Source organism: Cupressus sempervirens, chromosome 3 (genome assembly GCF_028749045.1).
Source record: "Cupressus sempervirens isolate cs-2001-9-10 chromosome 3, ASM2874904v1, whole genome shotgun sequence".
Lineage (NCBI taxonomy): Eukaryota > Viridiplantae > Streptophyta > Pinopsida > Cupressales > Cupressaceae > Cupressus > Cupressus sempervirens.
In genome coordinates this window covers 714,445,364-714,458,988 of record NC_143120.1, presented here as the reverse complement: position 1 = coordinate 714,458,988, position 13,625 = coordinate 714,445,364, and the positions used below count along the sequence as shown (strand labels likewise).

The window sequence follows — 13,625 nt, the reverse complement described above, 5'->3', positions numbered from 1 at the left end:
TTAGGCTTGTATTTGTTAGGGTCTGAGCTCTAATACCAATTGTTGATCCCAATTGGTATTAAGAGCGGGGGTGAATTAGTACAACTATTTAAGGTGGTTTTCACTGCAAGTATTCTTGCAAGTCTAAGAAATAACCACTTAACCACTAGACTAATAACAAATGTAGTAAGATAAAAGCATATAAACTCACACATAAATGCATTCATCAAGTGACACACATATTTGTACATAAAAACCCTCGATGAGAGGATGAAAATCATGGTGGGGATAATATACACATTAACCTTTTACTGGAGAGAAGAGGTTGCCTAGTTAAGAGCTACAACTTGTTCCTTCTGAGAACACATTTGGTCAAGAATGTTCACAACCTCTTAGGATTTCATGAGCTTGTTAAAGTCACCTTGTCAAAGGATTTTAGCACTCCTTCTAAGAGGCACCTTGTTATAGGATTTATAATATGCTTGCTACTAAAGCATTCCCACCTAAGAGCTTACAAAATAATTACAATGATTACAAAGAAATCAAGTATTGATCTAATCTATGTGGAACATCTTGCCTAATAGATCTCTAGTGTACATCAAGAACATATCATGATCTTCTCTTATCATGTAGAGATTCTCTATGATATCATCTATATCACCACATTCCTTCTCTAGTTAGCCCTGTTTGCAGTGCACCTATATGCATTGGCTTGTTGTTTATGTTTGTTCTATCTATGTTCAATAATATTGTGTTGTATCCAATCTTCTCTTCTTGTCTCACATTCTCTTTTTTTGTCCACTCACTATCTTTCTTCAAAAATGAATCTTCTAGATTATATGCATGATTATTTCTTTAGGTTTTCAAACCCTAAAAAAATCCCACCCAAAACATAATGCATTCAAAATTTGAATTCACATGTCTAAGAATTTCATGAAGAAATCATGACACCTACATCATGGGGTCTAGATTGGTATCCCTACTAGTCTGTGTTAGGTCTATCCTTAGCCTATCTATCCTTTTCTTCTTTTTGTTGATTTTTCAAAATGTTAATCCCATTGCAATCCAAACCTTTCTTCTTTGTCATGTCACAATGATGGTGACTTATCGTGCTAGCTATAATTCAATGCATTGTGTTGTCTTCATCTCCATGAAAGTTGGTATAGATGTATATCCGTGATTGTGAGATGGTATACTTAATGCTTGATCACTTATCAATTAACGACAACAATTTTGTGTACAAGATATTAGCAATTCCAATTACCCTTCTTAATACTAATGAGACTTGTGGGGTCAATACTAATAGTGGAAAGTATCTAGGAGCCATTGAGGCTAACTTCACATACCTAGAATTCTTAAACCTTAAGTTATATTTCCATTTTTTTTTTATGTATCTTTATATGTGAGTTATCAACTTAAAGCTAAAGTTTTGGCTTCTAAGTATTCACATATCTCTTTATAGAGAGTGTTAAATATCAAGCAGTCAAAAACTGACACTTTCAAAATTGAACATTATCCCCTCTATGTTCTTGCACCAATATTAGTTCACTCAAAAATGTCAATACTTTTGGTCATATGTCCAAGTAATCTTTATGAAATATCTCAATAATAGTATAGTAATGCATGATCTACTATTAGTACATTTGTGATCCATTATTAGTACATATGTTTTCATTTTAAAGACTCTTTTAATAATTAGTTGATAGGCTATTATAGGTGGAAATTTCAGCCAAAATATGTTTGTTCATACATAGCATATACAAGATACCATTAGCAAGTTGAAAACTGCTCAATGATCAATCAATTCAAATCTTGAATCAATCTTCATTATCAACCATATTTATTCCATGATTTCATATATGTAGATCTTTACTTGTTGATAGGCTATTATAAATGGGGATTTCACCCCAAACCTGTATGAGGCACAAAATTGCATACCATTCACCTTCGTAAACTTCTTTCCCATCAATGATTTGTTGTGATGGGTTGCAATATCCAAATCAAATCAAATCAAATCAAATATTTGGATCTAATAAAATCTCTCATCAAATCAAAATTGAACTATGAATCAAATCTTTGATCAAATCAAAATCAAATTATGACTATAGTCCATGTCATTCGTAGCCCAACTGATCTACAAGTAGGCCTTAACTAGATTCATTTACCCATTCATTTCTCACTGAGTTTGGTCATGAGATCGTTGGGTTAGCGTGAGCAATCTGGTGGGCAGGATATTTGATGAACGAGTCACTTTGAAAGTGGTTCCTGTATCTCTCCAAAAATGCATCATAGTCTAGAAGCAACTACTTCATTTTTGTTGATACCACAACTCTCTCAAGCTGACATCAGGCACAACCAATCTAGCATGCTTTTTGTTCACCTCCTCCATTGCAAATTGAAATCCTTTAATCTCTCTTGCCCTGTCTCATCTTTGGGGGCTTTGATTGAATGCCCATGAATTTTATAGTATGATGAGGAGGGAAAATTAGCTACATTGTGCAGACACATTTTTGCTCTAATTTAGATGGTACAGATTCAATCATGGATCAGTCATCACCATTCTTGTACCCTATAGTGCATAAAAGTTTGAGGGGAAATGGATTACAATTGGGAGTAGTGTGATTACAATATTTCTCAATAGTTTCTCTCCAACATTAATGAATCTCTTAATTGATGTCCTTTCCTATTTTGTTGATACTTAGCTCCAGAAGCTACACCACATTTTGTACACATTTATTTCAGTTGTTGTTGTATTTCACTCCCTCCTACTTATGTTTCTTTCCTCCAATTTTATGTCTCATCTCTCTCATCAATTTCTTTGAGAGTGTTTTTGTTAAAGTAATTATTCTTTTACACTTATTAATTAGATTGTCTAAAATTAATTAATTAAGTTGTTTATTACTCTAGTTACTTAAGTTATCTCTTAGGTGCATATAAAATATTAATTATATGCACCTAAGAGATCGCTTAAGTAACTAGAGTAATAAACAACTTAATTAATTAAATCAAGATGATCTAATTAATAAGTTTAAAATAATAATTACTCTAACAGACCCCCTTAAGTGAAGCTCAGGAGGTAAGCTAACTTGGCAAAGCTATAAAACAGGAAAATGGGTCCTGACAACAAGGCCTGATCAAGTACCCAAAACAAAAAAATCTTTGTAAACCAGAGACAAACCTGAGAAAACCCAGTGGGAAAAACTCCTCTCCAAAAAGAGATTAAAAAAACAACAAAAAGAAATGGCTCAAGAGACTCTCTCAAAACCATAAGTACAATCAACACACCTGCATTAGGGATTCCCTTTTACGATCCGCATGTTTTCTCCTTTGAGCATCAATTAGGCCTTCCAGTTTAACCTCTCTTTCTAGGGTTTCCTTGTTCTATGCCCTTTTTTCTTTTGCATTGGAGTTCCATTGTTTCAATCAATTTTATTGGGGCTCTGTCATTCTGGGGGGGCTTTGGTGTCTCTTTCCTCTCTCATGGGGGGGTTGGTTGTACTTATGGTTTTGAGAGAGTCTCTTGAGCCATTTTTTGTTGTTGTTTTCTTTAATCTCTTTTTGGAGAGGAGTTTTTCCCATTGGGTTTTCTCCTTTTTCTCTGGTTTACAAAGATTTCCTTGTTTTGGGTACCTGATCAAGCCTTGTTGTTGGGACCCATTTTCTTGTTTTCATAGCTTTGCTAGGTTAGCTTACCTCTTGAGCTTCACTTAAGGGGGGTGTTAGAGTAATTATTCTCTTAGACTTATTAATTAGATCATCTTGATTTAATTAATTAAGTTGTTTATTACTTTGGTTACTTAAGCTATCTCTTAGGTGCATATAATTAATATTTTATATTAATTATATTGTGCAACCTAGTTTTATTTCCCTTTAGGGTTCTATTCACCTTTAAGGTTGAACTCTTGTATTTTTTTCTTTCATAACTTGGAATACAATTTTTGCTCTCACACCATTGAGATTTTCCAAGATATGCTTTTTCCTCTTCTGGTTTCTCTTCAGTATAGGTTATTTGCATGCACGTGTTCTTGGCAATATATGAAGTTGGTTTTCACAACTTCTATAGTTTTTTTACTCCTTTTATATTTAGCTTTCTCACATGGTTTCTTGATAAATAATGTCTTGCTTGCTAGCCAAGGTTGTGACTCAATATTAGTTAAATATATTTTTTGTTGGTATAATTTTTTTCAAATTCATTTGCTAATACATGGTCATAAAAATTCTTAGAAGATGTATGGTGGATGGTAGTTTGATCATTATTAAAAGCTAATTGACCTTGTGATAAGAAGCCAACTTACCTTGTGTTGGGATTAAAGATAGAGTAACTGGGGGGGGGGGTGAACCAGTTACTAACAAAAATTAATCCATAGATCCCTTAGATGTCTTAAAGATCTAGTTACTGCTGATACTCGGTAAACAAATGTTGTAACTCGGTAAATTAAACTATTACTTATCTTCAAGCATTCATGCATGTAACTGAAAACAAAAATGAACACAAGAGACACCAAATTTAATGTTGAAACCCAATATGGGAAAAACCTCCAAGTAACTAGTCACCAATTTTTCACTCTTCTAAAGTGAGCCCTATTAGGAGCCAACCTTGTTAAAGGTTACAATACACACTGATAGGTGTGACCCTATTAGAAGATTTAATCACCCTATTAGGAGTGGCCTTGCTAGAGGTCTTTAGAACAATTCAACTGAACTATCACCTTGTTAGAGGATTTACAAAATTGTTGTTAAACCAACTCTGTTAAGAGATTTGAAATCACTGCTACAATGGTTAGAAAGCAACAATCAATTGACCTGAACAAGATGCAACTGAATTTGCTGACTACAGGTCTCTATTCAGCATCATTAGATCCTCTTTGATCAAGTATAGCTTTGTTGCTCCTCAATGATCTCTGATCATCCTTCAAATTCGCTTCCACAATAATCAATCTTTATATCACACTAATTCCACACACACTTCCTCTTCACACTTAGAATTCACAACTTGACCTCTTAATTAGACCATTCAGATTGTTAAGTCGGCCCATTTACATGTTACATTTATCAATAAACCATACATCAGTCAGCTACAAATATTACTCTAAACAAATAAACATTATTTCATAAAACAATGAAATCCTTTACTGGCCAACCCTGCTCGATAAATATTGCTTCCAAAAATTTCCTAAGTTAACCTTCTTGACTCGGTTAACATTGCAATATCTATAAAATCTTTTGGCTGCTGAGTTTACTCGATAAAAACTAAATTCCTTCATGAGAGCTCGGTAAGAACTGCTTTTGCCACATTTCCTTTGATGACTGAGTGATCTCAGTAAGAACTATTTCTGCCACATTTCCTTTGATGACCGAGTTAGCTCAGTAAGAATTGTTTACTTGGTAGATACTCCAAGTTTTCTTTACTAACCCCCTGGGCTCGATAGATTTTGTCCTATTTGCCTCGCTGACCATCTGAGCTCGGTAGACTCTGTCCTTTGCCTTGCTGACCTTCTGAGCTCGATAGACACTATCCTTTGCCTTGCTGACCTTCTGAGCTCGGTAGACACTGTCCTTTGCCTTGCTGACCTTTTGAGCTCGGTGGACACTATCCTTTGCCTTGCTGACCTTCTGAGCTCGGTAGACTTTATCTGTTGACTGATATGACATTTGTGTGACATCAAAGACAACACACAATTGAACAATTGTATCCAACACCTTGTTCTACACTCTATTGCTTGCCATGTCAATATCAGAGCAATGAGGTTGCATCTAATCAATTGGGTGTCATCTGAGGATAGATTGCTACAGAAATTACCTATCCACCTTGGTCATCCCAATTGGAACATGATGCAATTATTCTAACTAAGCATTTTCTTTTTTAATAATAAAAATAGCTTGGGATTTAGTTTTGTGTAAATTATGTAGGTTAAAATTGTGTTCTAAAATTAATATGAAAATAACTTTACTCGTTAAGTTTTTATATTTAAATTTGATGTTTGTCAAGCTATCTAGAAGATGCACTTATCTTCTAGTCTTGATTGTTCTATTGGCACCATTCACATATCCTTGAAGTTCTAGGATGGGTTTGTACATTCTAATCTATTTTGAGTTGTATAAAAAAATACATACATCAATCTAATTACATATTTGACTTTTTTTCTTTCACAAATATTTTGTCAAGTTTCCACAATGATTCCCTTGCAAATTTTATAGAACATATATGTTTTGTTATGATGCCTTCATAGGTTGCTCAACAAGCATTGTGAAGACATCCAATCTTCTAGGCTCCGCTCAAGTAGCTCACATTTTTGTTTTCCTCTCTTTGCTCTTTAGAAGAATATATTTAATGTTTTTAAATTGGTGTTTGAAAAATTGGCTATAAACCGATTTTGGTGGAGTGAGATACTAGATTAATGCTAAGGTGAAGCCCAAGGATCTAATTCTCTATTATTTTTTGTAGGTGATTGTAGAAGCTAAAATTGTTGCTTTGTAAAATGTTACAAGCAACTTTTACCCAATGTTTTCCTTTTATAAAGGCAATGATCATCATCTATCTTTGTATGTTTTATTGGAATAAGTTGTTATGTACAATCAAATATTAAACATTTATGATTTTCCAACTTAATTGTATTTTTGTTGTCTATAAGCAATGAATTTTTTATTTTATCTCTAAAAATAGTACTATATTTGGAAGAAAAAGCATAATCGAAGAGGCAAGAGAAATACCAAGGGAAGTAATAAGAATGTAAATATCAAAGAACAATAAAAAAAGGTCCAATTATGGGATATTTAGGGGCCACAATACATATAGTAGAAAAAACCTAAGAAAGATTATGATGATAATTGTCATGTTTAAGGTATGTCAAGCGTGCTCAACATCATGTGTTTGAGCAACTTGCAACTAGTTGGAGATTCCAATGCTTATTTGATAAAATAGATGCCCCATCAAACCATATTACATTCTTATGGTGTCTCAATTTATTTTCTTGTCAAAAACTCTTCAATTTTCTAGACAACACTGATATACTTTTTCAATTTATCCATAAGTTGCATGTATGCTTATTTAAATCAATAATCAAACATAAATTAGAATGAAATCCAATCTTCCTACAACTATTGTTGTAGCTACAATCTATTAACACTAACTTGATAAAGAACATGTATGCTATACAAACCTTAGAAAAAAAATTTAAAATAGTGTCTTGAAAATAATTGATAGGTGTGAAGTGGATTACAATACAAGTGTTAAAAGTGTCAACCTCCTCATAAATAATTGGAGAATTTAAAGCATGTAATAGATTGGTGTGTGCTTGTGTTCACCAAATGCTAAATATCCAAGCACATCATGCAAACACAAAAAATAGTGGCCAATCCAACATTAATTGCTGATAAGCTTTCTGCATGGTTTTAGTTTCTATTGTAGTAGACTTTATTATGCCCTATGATATAAGACCAATTAGAAAAATAAGATATTGATTAAAATTTATTAACATTGTTATTATGATCAATTGATAGATTAGATTTTCTAGATGAATATAATCTATATAAATTTCAAATTAAATACTATTTTGATATGTTAATTTAGAAGGGTGTGCATCAAATAGTAAATTTAGTATCATACTAAAGAATCCACAAAGAATTATGAAAGAAGAACAATTCTCTTCTTTTACTAACAATAGCAATTTTTTTTTCACTTATCATATAATAAAACATATTGATGAACTCATTTGTATAGAGTTATTTGGAAACAAGGATGACAAACCTTGATTTCAAACAAAACCATTGAAAAATAGAAGGCAAAATTCAAACTTGAAGAGGTTGCATGACATTCCATGTATTTATCTTTGAAGTGAACACAACTCTAATTTCTACTTCTTCTAAAGCTCCATGAATAATTCCTTTCTTCTTCTATTGCACACATAATAGATGAAAATCAATCTTATCATTTGTAAAAAGTTGGGACTTTGTAACAACAAGAATATATTGATAATTTTAGCCTTTGACAAAGCAAAGTAGTATCAGTGTTATGTAAAAGGGATAAAATCAAGTGCTACATATGTTTAAGAAAAAAGAAAATATAAATGCATGACTCAACTCCCAAACAAACACCCCTAAATCTTCTCTCAAATGATGTAGAGACTCAATGTAAATATAACACACCAATCTAAAAACAATATTCAGACCAAAATAGACAATAAGAAAGTTACATAGGACAATATGAGATGAAAAGTGGAACAATATACAAAGTATATGATTTCAATGATTAGTCGCTACACTATGTCCTTTAGGGCCTGTTTGGCTACGGGAATAGGAAAAGCTATTCTAGAATAGAAAATGGGGCTACGTAATCATGTTCTCTGTTTGGTTCAGCCAATATTTGATGGGGGATTTGCGGACCCCAAAATTTATGTTTTCTAAAATAAATAAAACTGGAATAGTAATACATATTCCAATAACACCTATTTGGGTGGAATTGCAAAACTTTATTTTTGGGCCAAAATTGGAATACGTATTCCTATTTTACTTTGTATTCCAATTCCAATTTGGTGCATCCAAATGAAGAATTCAAAATTTTAAGAATTTACATATGCCTATTCCACTTGGATTCCCATTGCCTAACGGGCCCTTATGGAACTCCCTCACACTTCACTACACAAAGTGAAAAGTACAAATTGATAAATAACAATGGAAATATGGGTTCTCAAGCATATGAACGAGGAAAAATGTCAATTTTAAAGTTCTAGATTTTTTACTAAAATGATTTTTCTTACTTGCAAAAGTTTATACTAAAATTCTAAGTGTGTTTCTACTAAATATGTATCTAAATTTATAAGTGTATTTCTACTAAATATGTATCTTCTACTTAGTTTCACATGTTGCATTTTCTATTCCATTGTCTTTGCAAAAATCCCATCGATCTAGGTATGATCTACTCTCACTTTGGATTCTAGTGCAGTGTTAAATCAAACTTTGTAAATCCACTTATACCAAGGGTATAGAAAAAACAATATAATACGTTTAAAAAATTGGCATTACATAGAGGCACCAAAAAGGTTGGCGCTCTTGACTCTCCAAGAAAAAACAACTAATAGTTACCCAACAAACTTCTACCATCAAACACCCACAAAATAGAGACATGCGGCATGTCTCTTTCATCGAGTGTCAAGTTTTACATAAAGTAAGCCCAATTTTGTTATAATAAGCGAAACTAATGGAAATCAAATTAAAAATCCTATATGATCACCACTCAAATAATTCTCTATACATTTTCTTAAAACTCAGATACCATTTATTTGTTCTCCAAGGGAATATACACTAGTAGGGTACTAAGTGTTCTTGTGTGCCGACATGGACTCTTATAGATACATGCTTTTAATTGGATAATTTTATCTAAAGTCAGTTGACATTTCATTTACTGATGCGGATGAACAACAAAGGAAAATATATTGTAAGTTATTGTACAATATTCATAATTATTTTTTAATTAATTTTATAAAATGTCCACTCCTAATACAATAAGACTTTACTAGCTTAGATGGTAAATTTAAAACTAGCAACTAATATCATTTTAATCAACATACATCAAATATGAATTCCCAATTTCCCTCATGAATAGAAAGATTAGTTGGAACCCCAACAATGAAAACAACAAATGCCAATGCCCGTCCAATTTTATCAATTTTTATAAATTTCATCAAATAGTCATCCCTTATCAAACAAGACTCTTAATTATGTACAAAAGTACTATAACACTAATTTTCAATAGATTACACCAATTAAATCAAAGACAACCATACAACTAAATAATAACCTAAAAGAATCCAAATAGTAGAAACAACAAACATTATTCGACTATAGGGATTTAGAGTAAATCAAATAATTACTCATCTTGAAAATAATACTATAAGAATCCACGTAGATAAAATATTATGTGATGGTCATTTTAATAATTCGCATCCTCCAAATACAACAAATCTCTTCAAAACCCATATGGTCAAATAACATGAATACCCAATCCTTCTATATAAAACTCTCATGAGCCACTTAGAAATGCAAACTAAAGAGGTATTTTCATTACTGCTCATTAATCCAATAAAAACCAAGTATAAACAAAAGTGAACTTTTTGAGAACCCATTTAACAAAATTAGAGAACACCATCCAAAACAGTAACAACTATTTTCATCATTTTAGATCAACTAAGCACAAAACAACATTATTTTTATTTCACAACAAGGGCATTTGAGACAAAGTGTACCAAATTATGGAGTGCTCGCCATCTTGCAATATCTAAACTAAATATTTTACAAATCTTAATTGTTGAAAATCTAAAAATGGATTAAGATGTGACACTAAGTCACTTCTTTACAAAACTTCCTAACATTACTAATCACAAGATGAGAGCCAAATACAAAGGCAAAATAAAAGAGAGTTGCGAGAGTAATTGTAGGTACATAACCCATTTGTAAGCATTTTGGATGATCTGGACATTGTTGAGTGGCTTCACCATATGTATATTGTTGGCATTTACAAGTTGAAAGCTAAGACAAACATGAACGACTATTGAATTTTGGTATTACATATCAAAACACGAGTTAAAGTCATAGGCTAACATTAAGAGTCTACGTAAACAAGATTTGTAGAAGTAAAAGCAACGTAAACAAGATTTGCAGAAGTAAACTTAGTTCTAGGCTATAGGTGGTACAATGCAATGACCACCTATATGTTTTTGATAAAGGTTAAACTCTTTTGGTTCTAAGGGTTGGATCCCTAGTATTTTTAATTACCATTATTCTGATACTTTTATTTTTTATGTAAATCGTTAAGGGTGTTGTGTGTGGTTGTCTACTAGTTGTTGGCTGGCTTTTTGTTGGTTGTGCCACCACTATTGTAAAGGGCCATCCCCCTAGTTTTGGCTGCTTTTATACCAAAAATAAGATTTGCATAAGTAAAAGTATGGCTGTGTTTTCTTTATCGTGGGGATTTACATGTTGAAATTCATTGATTTGGATAGTTGATTAACTATTTTACTTGATCTACATTGCATGTATAAAAAATGGAAACAAGTTATATTATACTTTGAACAACACTTTATACCCATGTTTATTATTCTGAGTAGATAAACAATGCATAACATCAACCTTACCATGTTTGTAGCTACAAGAACATATTAGATATAATTAGTTTGGATTTAAAATCATGTGTAACCATAAAATAACAACTATTATATCTTAAGGTTCCTAATTATGTTGTCATAAGTTCTCAAAATGGGATTTTTAATTAGGGATTTGTGTGCAAAACGTTGAATGAATCCTCCTAGAAGACATCCTTCTTTTAATGTTCTTGAAAATCATTTTGAATATATAGCTCAAAATCAATCTCACCTCAATGGATGAATTATATCTTGCACAAACTAAGGGTAGTGGAGGATGCAACCACCAAATTATTGGCAACCTAAAAGAATATGTGGCAACTATAATATGGAATGTAAATGTCTTTCTTTTGCCACTAGCATTCAAATGATTGACTTAATCAACTTTTTATCTTTCATTTGTATCCATTTGTGACTATAATTTCTAAGAAAGAAAATCAATAGCTTGCATGATTTCAACCCTTTCAAAACTTCAAAATATCTATAATAATCTAAGTATTCATGACGTTAGATAAAATTTCAAAAATTAAAATTTTAAAAATTAAAAAATGCAACCATCTAATATAAACTTTCACACCTGTTTTAGATACTAGCAGCATATCCTCTTTGGGTGCAAATGCAAGTATAGTAATTGAAAATAAACAACACAAAAAGATCACAATTATTAGACCTACTTTCCCCTACCAATCAATCGATAAAACGGAGCACATTGAACAAAAAGGGCAGGGATTGTACCGCAGTACGAATATAATCCCGTCGATTCAGCGAAGCTACACAGTAATTACTTCATAGGGTGGAAAAAAAATCCGCAGAGGACATGGAAGAATTTTCCAGAAACACACAATGAAATCTCTGCAGTCTGCAAAATCCTTGTTTGTGCGTGTACCATGTGTCGTGCCTCGGGCATTCATTATTATCAATAGTTTAACAAGTGGAAGCACCGACTAGGGTTTCGATCTCTCGGTCAATTTAGGGTTTCCCCGATTGCGAAAAATATTATTCTTCAATGTTGACTTTAAGCATCCAGATGGTAGTTACATTGTTTTTTATCAGTTCGGCAACAGCCCTTTTCCCTTACAGATGGCGTTCCGGCGATATGTGGGACGCCATTTTGGATCCCCTGAAGCTCGCGGACCAAAATTCTCCAACTGGTCCGAATGGTGTGGAAGATGTTGCCCTCGCCCCAATTAATTGGAAAGAAACTTCTCAAGCTCATGTATTTACCGTCGATGTACCAGGTGAAATCTCGCTTCATCTCTTTCTTCCGAGAATTATTTTTTCACAAGGGTTAGGGTTTGTATCAAATCTGGTGAAATATTTACAGGGTTAACGAAGGAGGAGCTAAAGATTGAAGTGAAGGAAGAGAGGGTGCTTACAATTAGCGGCCAGCGAGTCAGAGAAGAAGAGAAATTGGGGGAAAAATGGCACAAAGTGGAGCGTGGTGCGGGTAAATTCTGGAGGCAATTTCATTTGCCAGGCAATGTGGATATGGATAGTGTGAAGGCTGATTTGAAAAATGGCATTTTGACTGTGGCTGTTGCCAAAATTAGTGACGACAATGCTAAAACCACTAAAGCTGTAACCATTGGTGATAGCGCTGATGAGCTGTGAATGTATTCTGCTGTAAATTGTTTGTGAACTCAATTATTGGTTAGAAAATCAGATTTTTTCTGAATTTGTTGAGGATAAGAATGAACATCCCACCACATGTTTCTGATTCTTAATCTACAGTCTTCGTGGATGCAATTGGACGGTACATTCTTGACTGCTTGTTTGTATGCAAATGCTAAAGCTGTTCCTTTCAATGAATTAATTCCCTAGACAGATTTAATGACTTTCAACTAGGCCTAGTTGAGAATTTTTTGTTGCACAGATCTACTCATTTACAAGAGTGGTTTGGTTAGTAGTTGACTTAATATTTGCAACTGTGTTGATTGTGAAGGTTTGTAATGTTATCTATGTTTTTGTTGATTGTGAAGGTTTGTAATGTTATCCATGTTTTTCGAAGATGGTTTGAGAAGGAAAATATTGTATCAATTTTCCTTTTATAATAAAAATGAAAGAAAATAAATTAATCATATATGGTGGATAATATTTTTGGATGATGCACTATATTTGTATTTAATATATATTAGTGTTTCAAATTTTCACTATTTTTCTTTTATTTATACTTTTGATGTGTAACGTTGTGTCAATTGTAAATTGAGTGTTCTTTTGATCCATTGATCATTTATGTATGTCAATATCAAAGAAAGAGTTTAATGTTAGAGTTGGGTGAACTTCATAGTAAAGTGTATAACTAAAAATATCAATTATGTGTGGAAGACAGTTATGATTTTCTAGTTATAGAAAACTAATAAGCCTATAATTGTCATGGAAAATGTGTAACCACCTTAGTAATTTTGTAAACAATAGCTAAAGCAAAGAAAAAGTTTCATTATAAAGTAGGAAACAATAGTGTGAGATAAAAATTATAAGTATGACATTTCAAGTTGTGTCTTGAGTCTCTAC

At 32.6% G+C, this 13,625-nt stretch overlaps 1 protein-coding gene across 1 annotated transcript; it reads left to right on the top strand.

Annotated features, from left to right (window-relative positions):
• Positions 1 to 11,808: 11,808 nt before the first annotated feature.
• LOC149568763 (22.0 kDa heat shock protein-like) lies at positions 11,809 to 12,955 on the top strand. Its single transcript, XM_089821657.1, has 2 exons — positions 11,809 to 12,352; positions 12,439 to 12,955. Exons 1-2 carry the CDS (start codon positions 12,121 to 12,123, stop codon positions 12,723 to 12,725), a joined length of 519 nt encoding a protein of 172 aa, XP_089677783.1. The 5' UTR covers positions 11,809 to 12,120; the 3' UTR covers positions 12,726 to 12,955.
• The last annotated feature ends 670 nt before the right edge of the window (positions 12,956 to 13,625 follow it).